This window comes from Leptodactylus fuscus, chromosome 3, assembly GCF_031893055.1.
Source record: "Leptodactylus fuscus isolate aLepFus1 chromosome 3, aLepFus1.hap2, whole genome shotgun sequence".
In the NCBI taxonomy this organism is placed as follows: domain Eukaryota; kingdom Metazoa; phylum Chordata; class Amphibia; order Anura; family Leptodactylidae; genus Leptodactylus; species Leptodactylus fuscus.
In genome coordinates, this window is record NC_134267.1 from 125,149,709 (window position 1) to 125,165,280 (window position 15,572).

General features: G+C 40.6%; 1 protein-coding gene across 3 annotated transcripts in view; it reads left to right on the forward strand.

Moving 5' to 3' along the window:
- Positions 1 to 1,191: 1,191 nt before the first annotated feature.
- The window catches only part of ELOVL4 (ELOVL fatty acid elongase 4), a 31,703-nt gene continuing 17,322 nt past the window's right edge, over positions 1,192 to 15,572 (forward strand). For all 3 annotated transcript variants that reach the window (XR_012715330.1, XR_012715331.1, XM_075268283.1), the window contains exons 1-4: positions 1,192 to 1,557; positions 10,087 to 10,274; positions 12,099 to 12,179; positions 14,153 to 14,324. Coding sequence is in view for 1 of the 3 variants with exons in the window: in XM_075268283.1 (XP_075124384.1) it covers positions 1,485 to 1,557; positions 10,087 to 10,274; positions 12,099 to 12,179; positions 14,153 to 14,324 (514 nt within the window). In the remaining 2 variants the exon portion in view is untranslated. The remainder of the gene's footprint in view (positions 1,558 to 10,086; positions 10,275 to 12,098; positions 12,180 to 14,152; positions 14,325 to 15,572) is intronic.

Genomic DNA, 15,572 nt, shown 5'->3' on the forward strand with positions numbered 1-15,572 from the left:
TTTCGATGAGCTTGTGCAAATTGTAGCCTCAGTTTCCTGTTCTTAGCTGAAAGGAGTGGCACCCGGTGTGGTCTTCTGCTGCTGTAGCCCATCTGTAGCCTCAAAGTTCGACGTACTGTGCGTTCAGAGATGCTCTTCTGGCTACCTTGGTTGTAACGGGTGGCTATTTGAGTCACTGTTGCCTTTCTATCAGCTCGAACCAGTCTGGCCATTCTCCTCTGACCTCTGGCATCAACAACGCATTTCCGCCCACAGAACTGCCGCTCACTGGATGTTTTTTCTTTTTCGGACCATTCTCTGTAAACCCTAGAGATGGTTGTGCGTGAAAATCCCAGTAGATCAGCAGTTTCTGAAATACTCAGACCAGCCCTTCTGGCACCAACAACCATGCCACGTTCAAAGGCACACAAATCACCTTTCTTCCCCATACTGATGCTCGGTTTGAACTGCAGGAGATTGTCTTGACCATGTCTACATGCCTAAATGCACTGAGTTGCCGCCATGTGATTGGCTGATTAGAAATTAAGTGTTAACGAGCAGTTGGACAGGTGTACCTAATAAAGTGGCCGGTGAGTGTATATCTGTAGTATCCCATATCCATAGGATACAACAGACTTTACCATTCCTTTCCTATAGAAAATGTATACAGATATCCGCTGTGGAGTGGACCTTACAGGGCCTAAATCATGTCCATGGGGTTTCCAGCACAGTGTCATTATACTGCTCACAATGTTACGCCATGGTAGACTATTTTGTCAGGCTTTTTGACACAGACGCAGTCGCTCTGGACAGAGCCAGTTCACATGTGCATTGTGGCTTTGGTCTATACACTGAAGCCATGACGGTCTCCTAGATCTGTGGCCCAGTGGCACCTGACAGACCCTATAGATGTAGAGAGCCAGGTGAAATAAAGCCCCCTGCTAAATGAATTTCTCATACCGTGGCTTTAACCATAGATGTAAACACAAGCTAAAAACATGTTTTAACGCTTCCCCTACCATAAAGTGATTGAAATCCTTGCAGCTTTATTCATATTCACAATAGTACACAGAGTAATAGACAATGACGTGCTCTTTCGTATCGCGCGTGTGGTCCTGTGCCAGTGTGGAGCATGCCCAGAGCGGAGCAGACCCTCATGTTATTGTCTCCAGCGAACACTGCGTCAAAGCCTCCTCCGCACACTGGACGTCCTCAACACTGGCCGCGCCCACCGCTACCTCATTAACATACACGCCACGCCCCAAGACAATCAATGGTCCTTGTGCTGAGGGGGGCCGGTACCTGGAATGCGGCTGTAACCAGGGCAACCGCGTCACGTGTGGAGAGGTGGCGCAGTCCTTGTCATCCGCCATCGTACTCGCTCCCGTTCTTACCCGGCAGCCCGTACACGCCATGCCCTGCTCAGCATCCTGTCACTGACCGCCGAGCTCATCTCCGGGATTAGTGGATAGCAGCGGCCGGGGCTTGTGTGCAGAGGAGCCAGGATGGCGCTGAGCGCGGTGTCCGAGCTGATCAATGACACTCTCCGCCTGTACAGCTGGAGCCTGAGCATCGCAGGTAAGGACTGCCTGTGGGCCTGGAGAGGAGCGCTGACCCCAGCCCCATCCTGTGCCATCTGCTAATAGAGCCGGCCCCTCCTAACCCTACATTGGCTTCATAGCCATGTACTGACACCGGCAGGGCTACATTCAGTTAGATGGGAGCAGTTCTTGTACTGAGGCTGCTACATCTCCATTATAGCACTTTAGGTTTGTTTACTCAATCCCTATATTATCTCTTCTCCATATTAATATTGGAATAACATTACAATGGGAAGTATCTGGACCTCCATGACAGCTGCAAAGGACATGTAGGGTAGGCACTGTCCGTGTAGGCACATGTGGGTAGGCACTGTCCATGGGCATGGCTGCGACCGCGAGGGTCATCCTGAGGAAACCATCAACAGATCCCCAATCCACGGCTTTCCAAACCACAACTGAACATTTAGGCCACAAAGGACAGGGCTGCTTAGGGATGGACACAATAGTTTCAGCCTTTGCATTTCAGATACTGAAAATGTGGCAGAATCTGCACAAATTAACACTTTGTGTGTGTTTTATCCTGCATTATGTGGGTGGAAAATCCCATCCAGTACACTACTACTGTACGTTACAGCAGGTTAGCCCCATGTGTCCCTGGCCTACAGCAGGAAATAATCAGCTCAGACAGGAATATGAAGAATTAATAAGAAACTAGATTGCAAATCCTTCAAAATCTCTCACATTCAAAGACCAACATTGGTTGGTGTCATTTTGTGTAGAGCAAGACATAATAGACATATATCCTTGGTGTTTGGTTGCATAATTGATCTGCCATCTGACATCATGTGAGCTCATATAACTTCTCAGGCTGTATACACATTGAGGGGACATCCCTCTTTACGTGCCACAGCTGTTCTCGGTGGTCCCCGACATTCATGGATATACTATCCATCATTCCTAGAAGTGAATAGTGTGTTGGTCATGCATTAGCACTGTTAATGAAGGGTTACACAATAGTATTATGTAAATGACCAATTGTATTTGCCTCTCAAATAAGCTAATTTTATGATTTTCTACAATCTTGAAATTTGGTTCATGTATTGTTTTCATTGTGTTGTCTTATCTGTAAAATAGTCTAAAAAGCTGCTCAGTTACAATAAAAGGAGACATTTATGTATACCATTAGGCTGTATGTCTGTGTCTCCCAGGCTCATTATACATGTTTATTTTATTAATTAGGTTTTCACAGAAGGTGTTCAACAGAATTTGATCTGCATATCAAATAGCTACAACAGCACCAACACGCCATCCACTCTTTGTACTCAGGGACCCCTGTTCTTGTAGTCACTGGAGGTCAGAATCACAGGGATTAGAGTTATTATCCTAGGAATAGGGACTATATGTTATTAGGGAGAAAATATCTATAGGCACCACGTAGCCAAATGGCAGTGCTTTACAGTACTTGCAAAATGGAAAGGATTCTGGCTAATCCCATCCACAAATTGCAGAAAAAATCTGCAACAGAAATGCTGCAATTTTAAAAAATGCTTGTGTTTCTGTAAAACCTCAGCAAAATCTGCACCAAAAAAGCAGCTTTTCCACCTAAAGAGGAATTTTCCTGATATCTCTGTTTTAGTAAATACTTGTTCATGAAATATTTTTGCAATATCTTAGAATTCCAGCTAAACACACCTCCAAACTGTTTTTGTACCTGTGTACAGAAGCCAAACCCCTCATTGCCATGCATTGGAAGTGCACTCTACCTCCCATAGGTCCTGACTTAGTGGCTCGCCTAAAAGATGTGCGTAGCATGGAATTTTTGACTGCTTCCCTGAACCACACTCTAGACGCATTTCAGGCAGTTTGGTCATCCTGAGATGCTTATTGTGCTCTGAATGGCCTTTAATCCCCTTCCCCTCATGTCCTTCCCTTTGTGGTCTGTGTATCCCCTGTATTTTTTTGTATTCTTTATGCTCTGTTTCTTCGTTACTTTATTCCATTGTTACATGAGTGCCTTATTTTTTCTTTGGCCTTTCTATTGTTTTTTTTTTCTCTGTATGTATGTTGAAAAATTTTCAATGAAAAATTACAGTTGATAAGAATTCCAGCTAAAATTTACTAATAACTAGCGTAAGCACAGTGTGCTCTAAGTATCACCGTATTGAAGTCCAAATTAGTACAATCAGTATATGAGCCGGCTCAGAGAATCACACAGTCACTTCTAGAATTATGTATCCAAGAAGACAGAGGGGTACATGGCAGCACGCGACTGCTACAACTCAGGACGGGTGCACATTCACTATATGATCAGACCAAACACCCAAGAAATGTGTCCTCAGGAAAAAGTTTTGTGATTGCACTCCAAAATTATATCTGACAAGTATTTTATCAACAATAGTCACATAACATACGATGTATAGTTCAGTAATCCATAATTGCCAGATTGCATTGCAGCGTTTCGGGATCAAATCCCTTCATCAATTATAGGTCAAATGTAGAAGGATGCAGCAATATAATGTCTTTGAAAGCAGTATTGGTGGGTGGTGAGCAAACATTGCTGCATCCTTCTACATTTCACTTATGCCTGATGAAGGGATTTGATCTTGAAACTTTGCAATGCAATCTGGCAATTATGGATAATTATGGATAATTGAACTATACATTGTGTGTTACGTGACTATTGTTAATAAAATACTTGGCAGTAATAATTTTGGTGCGCCATCACAAAACATTTTTCCGAGGATACATCTAGAATTATGTGAGCAAAATAGATTATGATCTTTAATGGAGGAAGAGAGAGGTTTAAATACATTTTAGGTGTGGTTGTACATTGCATAGACAAAGAGAAGGTGCGATTAGTATAATTAACAGAACATGATAGGGTATAACGTTGTAACATAAGTTTTGGCACATAGCTATTGAATAGGGCACAGAAAAGAAGCTGCATCCCATTATAAATAACAATTTTCTGCAAAAATTTTTTGGTCAGGGTTTTGGCATTGTCAAAACCTGACCGTAAAATGCGTGAGGAGTTTCCTGATCCGTTTCCTCTTGGGATGTGGTCATGAATTATATTTAAAAAAAAAAAAACGCCTGGCGTTTCCTGATCAGGTTTTTGCCAAAAACGCTTCAGGTTCCTGACCAAAAAATGTGAGCCGGAAAAACCGGCAATCACCGTTCACCTTCCACTTCATAATCACATAGGCCACTGTCTATTTTGGGTAATTCAGTTCACTTGCTATGTCCCTTAAGGATCAACCATTTCTGTAATACCCCACAATTACCCCTTTCTCGAAATTGGACAACTCTGCACTTCATGGCATCTTGCATGTGACTAATGCCAATGCTGTTTCCTATTTAACGGCGGAAGGCGTGATGTACATCACGACCTCAGATATCTTCATTTTCATGGGTGTCCAAATACTTATTAGTACACAGTGTATTACTAGGTGATATGTGTCCCTGTACAATGACACTGCCCAGTTTGTGCAGACAGTATCAGACTCTTTAGGTACACTTGCCTTGGACAGGGGCACACTCCGTTGTCTATTTGTTACTACATTTCTAGGAGGCATAAACAAGTAAAGTTGTAAGAAGTGAATCCCCAAGAATCATTATTTTTTTTATAGAAAAATGCAAGTATTTGCTAAATACCGTTTTGAATCATAGTGTCACTTAGACATTTTTGTCATATATTTAGAAATGAGTATTTCATTGTTTGCTGTAATGACTTTGTGTTTATCAGTGTCGCATTTTCAAGACCTTTCAATAATGAAGAACTGCTGAAGATGCTTTAGATCAGATGTTAAGATGTGAGGAATTGCCTTCAGGCTGTAGATAATGCCATTGTAAAGATTTCCTATGGGAAATCAATTCTGGCTTTTACTATGAGCCATAGTGAGAAATGTTTATTGATTTAGTCTTGCTTAGGTTGCTATGCTATGGATGGTAGAAAATACTCCCTTCTAGTCAGTGGTGTATGTTGGTCATGTATGGGTAAAACATGCTGATATATTCGCTTTATAATGAAGCTACGGTATAAGGTGATGGGTCAGCTGAATGTGCTGGTGGTGAATTTCTAGCTCTTTACTACTGTGTATCCAGTAACACAGAAGGGGTTGGAAAAAATATTGTGACAAATACATATAGGATCTTCTTTCATTATCAATATTTATTTTGAGGCCCCAACAAACACATGGCGGAAACACTTACTGGTTCAGAGGTTTTGTAACTTATTCAGTATCTTGTAAAATCTTCAAAATACCATAATCAATTTTTTTTAATGCAACGGCTTAGTTTATATGAATGGAGGCTGGGAGAACGTGACCGGCAGAGTGCTGGAGTCCAGATATATCAGCCCCAGGTTTCTGACATATGTATGATCCAGGGAGGATTTGGAGTAGGCCTCAGCCCAGTTGTAGATCCTTGGCTCATTACTGGGCCAGAAAAGGCTGAAGGTCTTGCATTTTTGTGCAGTTCCATGGGGTGTAAGGCGGTGTATGGTTGTGTCCTGTATCCCTGAGTCCGGTGAGACAATATTGTGCTTGTTTTGTTCGTGTGGCTGGAAGTAGCCACACGTATAGTTTGGTTATCAGTTCTGTTTAGTTGCTCAGGCGAGCAGGTTTTTATTTTGTTTTTGCCTGAAGTTAAGGCTGTATTTTGTTTTGCTCATTTTGTGCCTGAAGTGATTTATTTTCCTGTTTTTTTCTAAATAAACCAGTTTGCTGCACATTTTGTGTCCCTGTCTTGACTGTTTGGGTCTGCACCACTGCTTCTACCAAGCTAACTTCCCCTCAAGGCATATAGATGTTCAGTAGACTACCATAGAATGTCTATAAGTGCTGTATTGCAGAGGTTGTTCACAGCAGTAATAGGCCCATGTACGCAAGGTATTCCTATTACATCCAGATGGTCACCCACTTACGTTTATATAAAGAAAAACTGATAGTTTCAGTCATAGTTTTTCCCTTTTTTTTATCCATTCATGTCTATGTAAATGGATGGCTATCAGTTTCCATCCACTTTTTGTATGTTAAACAGATCTGCTGAAAGGTTATATGAATTCACTTTAAGGTTAAGGCCACAGAAATGCAGCATTTTTTGTTGCATATTTTACTGCGTCAGGGGTAGCTTGAAATGGATCAAGAAATATAAAAATAGCTCTTAGATGTTTACCTTCTTCTAAATCCCCCTCTAACTTTTATAAATAAAAACGCAGCAAAATCTGCAACAAAAAACCCTGATGTGTTTCTGCAATGTGGGGCCTTAGCCTAAAGGTGTCTAAAGAACAAAATTAGAGAATGGCATGCTACAATAAAATAAGTAGTGGTTTTTTAGATTCCACACTGCAGCTCCAGTTCACCTATTAGGTCTTAGTTCACTGGGTTTCAACAGTAACACTATTTTGACAACTTGTGACCATCAGCCGATCGCTGACCTTTAGCAGTGCTCCCCGAGGCCAGTGATTGGTCTGTGAACAAATAACAGTAGTCTGTTCCTTTTGGAATAGATATACTAGTTTGGCAATAATCCCACATCATGGTATTAAGCTTAAAGGGATTCTACCACTAAAACAACATTTTTTCTATTTACCTCGTCGGAATAGCCTTAAGAAAGGCTATTCGTCTCCTACCTTGCTCAGTTACCTCCGGTCTGCCATTCCATAGAAATGACAGTGAGACACAAGTAGAGCTGACGGCGCAGGCATCGGAGTTGACCCAGACGGAAGACGACGAGAGAAGGGGAGGATGCAGCTGAAGATGGAGGCATCGCTGGAGAGAGTTCTCTGGCAGCAGTGGGGACGCCTCCATTGCGTTTGAGCGCTGGGGCCCGCCCCATTGCTGTGAGAGAACTCATTTGCATACCGGTAAAAACCGGTATTTCTATGGAATGGCGGGCCGGAGGAGACTTCGCAAGGTAGGAGACGAATAGCCTTTCTTAAGGCTATTCCGACGTGGTAAATAGAAAAAATTTTGTTTTAGTGGTAGAATCCCTTTAAAAAGCCATGCCTGATGTTTAAGGGGGTTGTCCTAGAGGCAGCAGGCAGAGGCATTGTTTTCCTAATTACATCCTGGAAAACAGATTTGCATATTCCCCAGAATCCCCCAGTGGAGTAAAAATGGCTTGTAAGTCTCCATACGTCTGCAAAGGTGCACTCTCCTTAAGGAGTTCTCTTAGTCCCTAACCCAAATTCCAGTAGGGAGCTACAGAGGTGCATCGTTTTGTTGTTTTCCTTGTTAAACTGGACAACAAAGAAAACCTGGATTTTTGTCCATAGAAGGAAGGATAGGAGGAACGTACTTTTAGGGTGTCAGATGGAGAGAAGGAAAACTACAAAATCAGACTACAGTGTGTTATGCTGTACTCTGTATCCATGCAGAAACATAGGCTACAGCCTATCGAGACCCATCTCTACGAGTTTGCCAGTTTACTTCCTTTTTATTTTTACTTGAGACACAGGAAGGAAGTTGAGAAGATGAAATCTGATGTGGCCAGCAGGTGAGCCACCTATTGGCAGTCTGACCACTTGTAGTGAAAAGGATTATCTGATTCAACAGTAAAGATAAAAAGAGAAGCACTTTTTAGAATGGCTATTGACATAAACTATATTTTATGAGCAACTACTAGTTCAAAAATCCTGACCAAATTTTGTCTGAAAGCTACTGACACTTCTGTTGTTTTAATATGTGAGTGGGTATATTCTATTTCTGTCCTCACTGAATCCTGCGGGCGCTCTAGTGATCATTGCATTGACATTATTTTTAGCAGCATGGAACACAGTGTACAAGACAAATCTTTGTAGGCTGGTTAGCTACATTTATAATTCAGCGGACATCGTAATATTAGTTCTTGGTGCTTCGTTTTTCACGTTTACACTTTACATTTAAATGGAGCCTGTCAGCAGGACAGTCCCTATTGAACTAAAAGCGCATCGGGTAGCAGGGTTCACATGAATGAAACGTTTTCCTACTTACGGACATCGCAAAGCTCTGTGTGCTGTGAGCAATGATGATGCCCTTGCGACACCAAACAGCTCATTATCATGTCAGGAAAAAAGAACCATGGGAAAAATATGCAAATCTGTCTTCCATGATGTAATTAGAAAGTCAGCTGCTGACTCAGTGTTGCAAACCAATAGAGGGCGCCCTCTATTGGTTTGCAACACTTAGGCAGCAGCTGACTTCCTAATTATATGATGGAAGACAGATTTGCATATTCTTCCCATGGTCCCTTGTGAAGTGGAGTGCTAAAGGCTTAATGAGTCTCCACACACCTATATGGTGGTCTCTCCCCAAGGAGTGACAATATCCCCTTTACCCTGTCTAAGCTCTCACCTCTATCAGGTTATATTCTTCTCTACATCGGGCTGACGAGATGAAAGTACATCGAAACGGCCGTCCTCGATTGAGAGACTATACCTGGTAATAATCCCAGCGTCATTGTAAAACAAAGGCCTCTTGGAAGGTCGAGCATGATGCTAAAGGGAGCAAACTTTTATTGGGTTATTTCACTGAAATTCTGTCTTCCTAATTACATCAGGGAAGACAGGCTTGCACATTCCAGTGAGCGCCCTCTATTGGTTTGCAACACTGAGGCAGCAGCTTACTTCCTAATTACATCATGGAAGACAGATTTGCATATTCTTCCCATGGTCCCTTGCGAAGTGAAGTGCTAAAGGCTTAATAAGTCTCCATACACCTATATGGTGGTCTCTCCCCAAGGAGTGACAATATCCCCTTAAGAAAAAAGAAAGTAAAAAAAAGTGTTATTTTTGTAATCCCTGGCTATCTGTCTGTCCTTCAGCAGATTTTGTTTTGGTGACTAACTCCCTGTTAAGCAGTATCCAAAAAAAACAAACCCAAAAAACTATTTTTTTGAGATGATTTCCAAATCAGCAATAAATTTACATACATTGCTCACCTTTGCAGTGTGCTGCTGTTTCTTGTATCCCCTGTCAGTATCTACATCTTGGCCCCCATGATGTTTTGACACTGAAATGTGACTGGTGCTAACTTAATCAATGCACCAGTCACATGTCCATGCTGAAACATCATCATTCGAGGCCAGAATACAAAAGGGAATTAGAAATTATCTTACACCATGTCAGGCTTTCGGTTAAAATCTTCAGGGGGCTGGACAATGACTTTAAGGCCTGCGCTCCACGTGGTGTGAATGCTGCGTTTCACTCACAGCGGAAATATTGCAGATAAAACCACAGCAACAAAGTGGATGGGATTCTAGTGACACCACGTGGGGCCTTAGCCTAACCCTTAGCCCAATCTTCTATTCTGACCCAGTTGTCTAGCCATTACATTTTGGTTCTTTCGAAAGTCACCGTATCCTTAGACTTGCCCATTTTTCCTTCTTCCAGCACATTAAATGACTGTTCAATTGCTGCCTAATATATCTCGTCTCCTGACAAGTTTCATTGTAATAAAATAATCAATATGTATCGCTTCATTTGTTAGTGATTTTAATATAATGGCTGGTCAGGGTATATTACAATGGTATTTTTTCATTTGAAGCTTGAATTATAATTGTTTTGCAATTTTTTTTTCATTAACAGATAAGCGAGTGGAAAAATGGACTTTGATGCAGTCTCCGTTACCAACATTGGCCATCAGCACACTTTACTTACTCATCGTGTGGCTGGGTCCCAAGTATATGAAGAATCGAGAACCTTTCCAGTTACGTTATCTGTTGATTGGCTACAATTTTGGAATGGTTATTTTAAACTTCTTTATATTTAAGGAGGTTAGTATTTATTTAGAAATGCTGAGAATTATCTCATCTACATAATAATACCAGGACCCCAAACAGCCATACAAAGACCTACAAATAACAAGGAAGATATCCTAGCTGTAACAAAAAATATGGAATTTTATTAATCAATAAATAGCATGGAAATAATAAAGAATCATCTAAAAATACAAATAGATACATTATAGGTAAAAAAATTTAAAAAAAAACCATGACACAGAAGAAAAAAAAAAGCCATAAGTGTTGCCAAGACTGCAAATCCACAAGAGATAAATCACAATAAATTGGGCAAGTGTGATAGTATGATAGAGGATGCCAAGGTAATGTAGCAATGAAACAAGCCACTAACACTGTCACGGTAGTAGTGAGCAAAATGCATAGTAATATCTATAATAATATATTGTTCATGTAGTTTAGAATTGATCGAGCCAAATATATTACCAAAACAAAGAAAAAAAAAAGCCATATAAAAAAAGCTAACAACAGTAAGGGCTCGTGCACACAAAGTTAATGCAAGTGTATTTTAGCATAATACTCGTGTATAGAATACACGTGTAAGAAAAACCCACTCCTACTGACTTGACGCGTTATTTGACGCTTGTTTACACGTGTAAAAGATTTCATTGAAGTCAATAGGAGTGTTATTTTTACATGTGTATTCTATACATGTGTATTATGCTAAAATACACTCGCATTAACTCCGTGTGCACAGGCCCTAAGAAATGGCAGTAGGTTACTCTAACACTACAAATAAAAGTACAAATAGAAAATAAGTTCCATAAAAGCCTCGGAGCACATAGGGCAGCAATTGATCTTATCGCCAACATACTTTATAGAGATAATGATAATGCCCAAACAATAATGTCAGGTCCGGAGTAGCAATACCTTGATACATGTTTTGCCTGCACTTGGCCTGGTCCTATAATTTATGCACTGTTTATTGATTAATAAAAGTCCATATTTTTGTGAGATTTTGGGCATCTTCCTAATTATTTTTTAGGTCTTTGGATAGTATGCTTGCTATTTATTTACGTATCAGTGATACCGTACAGAATGATATCGACTGTGCCCATTCGCTTTCTCTAGTCTGCTGTATTTTGTTTAAGATAAGATAATCCTTTAATAGTCCAACAATGGGGAAATTTCAGTGATACAGTTTCATAGATGGTGCAGTAGTATTAATTGGCTCTTGCATCAGATCTGCTAAATATGAATTCCTATGTAAGGCAGTATATATGTGTTTATCTAGTAACAAAATTGTGCTGTTTGTGTAATAGAAGAAGTCAAAGAATACAGCAGACTGATAGAAGACTATTGTAATTTTAAGTATATTTTTCTGTTCTGAAAATCCGTTAGTGAATACTACTGCATCTACCTTATCTGAAGGAGTAAATGCCCTCCCCTACATGGTTGCACATAGATATAGGCCTTTTGTGTCTAAGGAAAACATCTGACCTTATGTATGACACAGTAGTGTAATGTTTCTCATGTTTTAAAACATGGCCCTTTGGGGGTACTTTAGGTCTGCAATCTACTTTAATGACCTTTTCCTTGGTAGGCGCCAAGTGTTTCAGATTGTATCATGCAAGGTTCTATTTGACAGCCAGAATGGTTGATATGTCCAATATCTTTCACAAATAGATTTTAGATTTTTTGTATTCTTTCTCAATAGGTTCTATAGTTTTCCTAGCATTTCAGAACAGTTTACGCAATATGGTCTATTTAGGAAATCTTTGTCTCAGTGTGTCTGTGAAAATGGCCTGCAGAATGCTGTTTAGTTCTATTTTACTGATTTATATTTTGTGTTTTTCTTTTCAGCTTTTCTTAGGAGCCAGAGCAGCAGGTTACAGTTATATTTGCCAGACAGTAGACTATTCTGATGATGTTAATGAAGTCAGAGTAAGTATTTTATCTTTAAGTGTACTAAGTAGTATTTACAAACATTCTGAATGTTTTGTTGAACACTAAGGCCCCGTTCACACGGGGAGCGGATTGGCCGATTTTGGTCCTGAGAGTGACGCGGGAAGCCGCGTCACAATAGGGCCAAAATGCGCCTGCCGCCAGCTTCCCCCTCCAGAGTAGGCTCAAATGACATAGACCTCAATTGTGAGGGGGCGGATTATGACGTGGATTCAACGACAAAATCCACCCTGTGTGAACGAGCACTAAGGCTGAGGCCCCACGTTGTGGAGATGCAGCTTTTTTTGTTGCAGATTTTGTTGCGTTTTTTTGAGCCAAAGCCAGGAGTGGACTGAGAAGAAGGTAGAAGTATTAAGAACTTACTGTATATTTTATATTCCTTTTGTAGCCATTCTCGACTTTGGCCCAAAAAAACGAAGCAAAATCTGCAACAAAAAAAAAGCTGTGTTTCCGCAATGTGGGGCCTCAGCCTCAAGGGGTTGTGCAAAATATACCAGTTATTCTTTATCCATAGGATCAGTTGTGTATGGCTGCAGGGACCTCCACTGATCATGAGACATTTTTAATTAGTAAAAAAAAAAAAAATGATACAATGATAACTTGTTTATAAATATAAACATTTTACCAACTGTGCTGTAAAACCAAGAAAACGTTGAGGCAGATTTACCAGTCCTGTGTAATATTTAGACAGTGTAAACTCAAACAAGTCTAAGGCTGGGTCCCCACATGACATAAACGCTGCATTTTACATTACCTGCAAAGTGGATGGGATTCTGGCTAATTCATCAACACATTGCAGAAGAAAAACTGCAGAGGATAAAATGTGTTTTTAAAAATGCTTGTATTTTTGAAAATCGCAACATGTCAGTTGTATCTACAGAAACGCTGACTTCTTCCATATAGGTATGAGGCTGCATTCACACAGAGTAACGCCAGGCGTCATTTGTGTGTAATTTGTGTGTCTTTTACGGCCGTCATAAAACGTTTACATAGAGTTCTATAGGGAAAGACGGCCGTCATTTACGGCCGTCATTGTAATGACGGCCGTAAATGACGGCAGTAAATTACGGCCGTCTTTTCCTATAGAACTCTATGTAAACGTTTTATGACGGCCGTAAAAGACACACAAATTACACACAAATGACGCCTGGCGTTACTCTGTGTGAATGCAGCCTAATAGTGGCAGAAAGTCTGCAGAAGAAAATTGCGGACTTTCTGTAAAAAAACACTGCACAAAGAAAACGCGATGCGTTTCCACCGTAGTCTTTTCCACAGAGATTTTTAGTGACAGCTCACTGTGTGCAGTCTTAAGCTAAGGCCTCACATTGTGGAAAAGCTGCTTTTTTGTTGCAGATTTTGCTGCCTTTTTTGATCCAAATTCAGGTGAGGGTTGAGCAAAAGGGAGAAGAATAAGCACTTCCTTTATATTTCCCATTCCTTTTGTAACCACTCTAAGGGAGGGTTCACACGATGTCTTTTGGCTCGTAATCTGGCACGTCTATGCAGCGGGAGCTTTTGCGGGCCGTATACGCTCCCATTGATTTCAGTGTGAGCGTGGATCGTATATGTGGCACTATTTTGCAGCTGTAGACGTGCCAGATTACGAGCCATAAGACATCGTGTGAACCCTCCCTAAGTTTGGCTAAAAAAACGCAGCAAAATCTACAACAAAAAAAAGGAGTTTTTCTGCAATATGGGACCGTGGATTATTGCACACAGAGTTTTTTTGGTGCTGATTTTGGGCGGGTGTACCTCACAGACTGTTAAAAATTCCCTTCTGACACTGAAGAGCTATGGTAATGGCACGATAGCTCTTCACCAGGGGCACACAATGGGAAAGCCGACTTCCTAGTGGTATATAATACCACATGTGCCCGAGGACATGAAAGGTCTTCTTTAATTGAAAATATGTTTTTAGTGAAAGTTAACATGACCTCTTTATTTTTTTTCAGGTAGCATCTGCTCTGTGGTGGTATTACGTATCCAAAGGAGTTGAATACTTTGATACAGTGTTTTTCATACTGAGAAAAAAATTTAATCACATAAGTTTTCTTCATGTGTATCACCACTGTACAATGTTCACCTTATGGTGGATTGGAATCAAATGGGTTGCTGGAGGACAATGTATGTATTAGATGTATTCTCTTTATTCTCCTATTTACTCTGTATATTTTAGTTTATATGTTTATTCTAAGTATTTTACATTATTGGTATTTAAATATTCTGTTTGTCTGTATCATGAGAAAAGACACACTACAATACGATTATAAATCCACATTATACACAGCTCCCAGAACTGGATCACTGTATGTGCTTTCCCAAAAACTTCCCCATCACTTGCGTCCATCTTATAGAATATATCATGACAATCTCGAAACAAATCTCTGTTGGGTCCAGTTTTCTTGATCCTTTTTCTGGCTGTTGACACCTTATGTGTAATGCATTGAGGTACGTGTACACCACCCATCAGCCTAGTCCCTGGCAAACAGTATATTAAACATTTATTCATTAGTATTTTGAAGGCCAAGGTCAGGTAAAAAAAAAAATATAGTTATTTCCTGTTGAGTAGTCATGAACACAGAAGTGACTGCAAAGCTGTTTTTTGTTTTGTTTTTTTGAGCCAAAGCCAGGATTGGATATAAGGGGAAAGTATAAGTGTTTAATTTATATTTCTATTCATTTTCAAGACACTATTGACTTTGGCTCAAAAAACTGCAGCAAGATCTGCAACAAAAAAAGCAGATTTTCCAGGGGCAACATGGTGGCTCAGTGACTAGCACTGCAGCCTTGCAGCGTGGGAGTCCTGGGTTCAAATCCTGCCAAGGACAACATCTGCAAGGAGTTTGTATGTTCTCCCTGAGCTTGTGTGGATTTCCTCCCATACTCCAAAAAAACCCATACTGATAGGAAAAAATGTACATTGTGAGCCCAATATGAGGCTCGAAATCTACATTAAAAAAAAAAAAAAAAGCTGATTTTCCATAATGTGGGGCCAGACATTTAAATTGATGACCTATCCTTAGGATTAGTTAACCATTGATGATCCATGAGCCGAGATACCAAGCACAGCCACTGTACAAATGTATGGCGCTGTGCTTAGAAAGTGCTCAACTATACTCTGCAGCCTTTTCAAACAGCTGATCGTCCTAGGCTCCGTTCCCACGGAGTAACGTGCCGCGCATTCAGACATGTATACACGTGTCAGAGTGTGAGCGCTCAAAACAGATCCCATTCACATCAATTTGTGTCGGCTCACACACGATACACATTGAAATCAATGGGTTAAAAAGCCTCCTATTGATTTCAATGTGTAGCGCCCGTAAGCCAGCACACGTTGAAGTGAATGGAATCTGTTTTGAGCGCTCACACTCT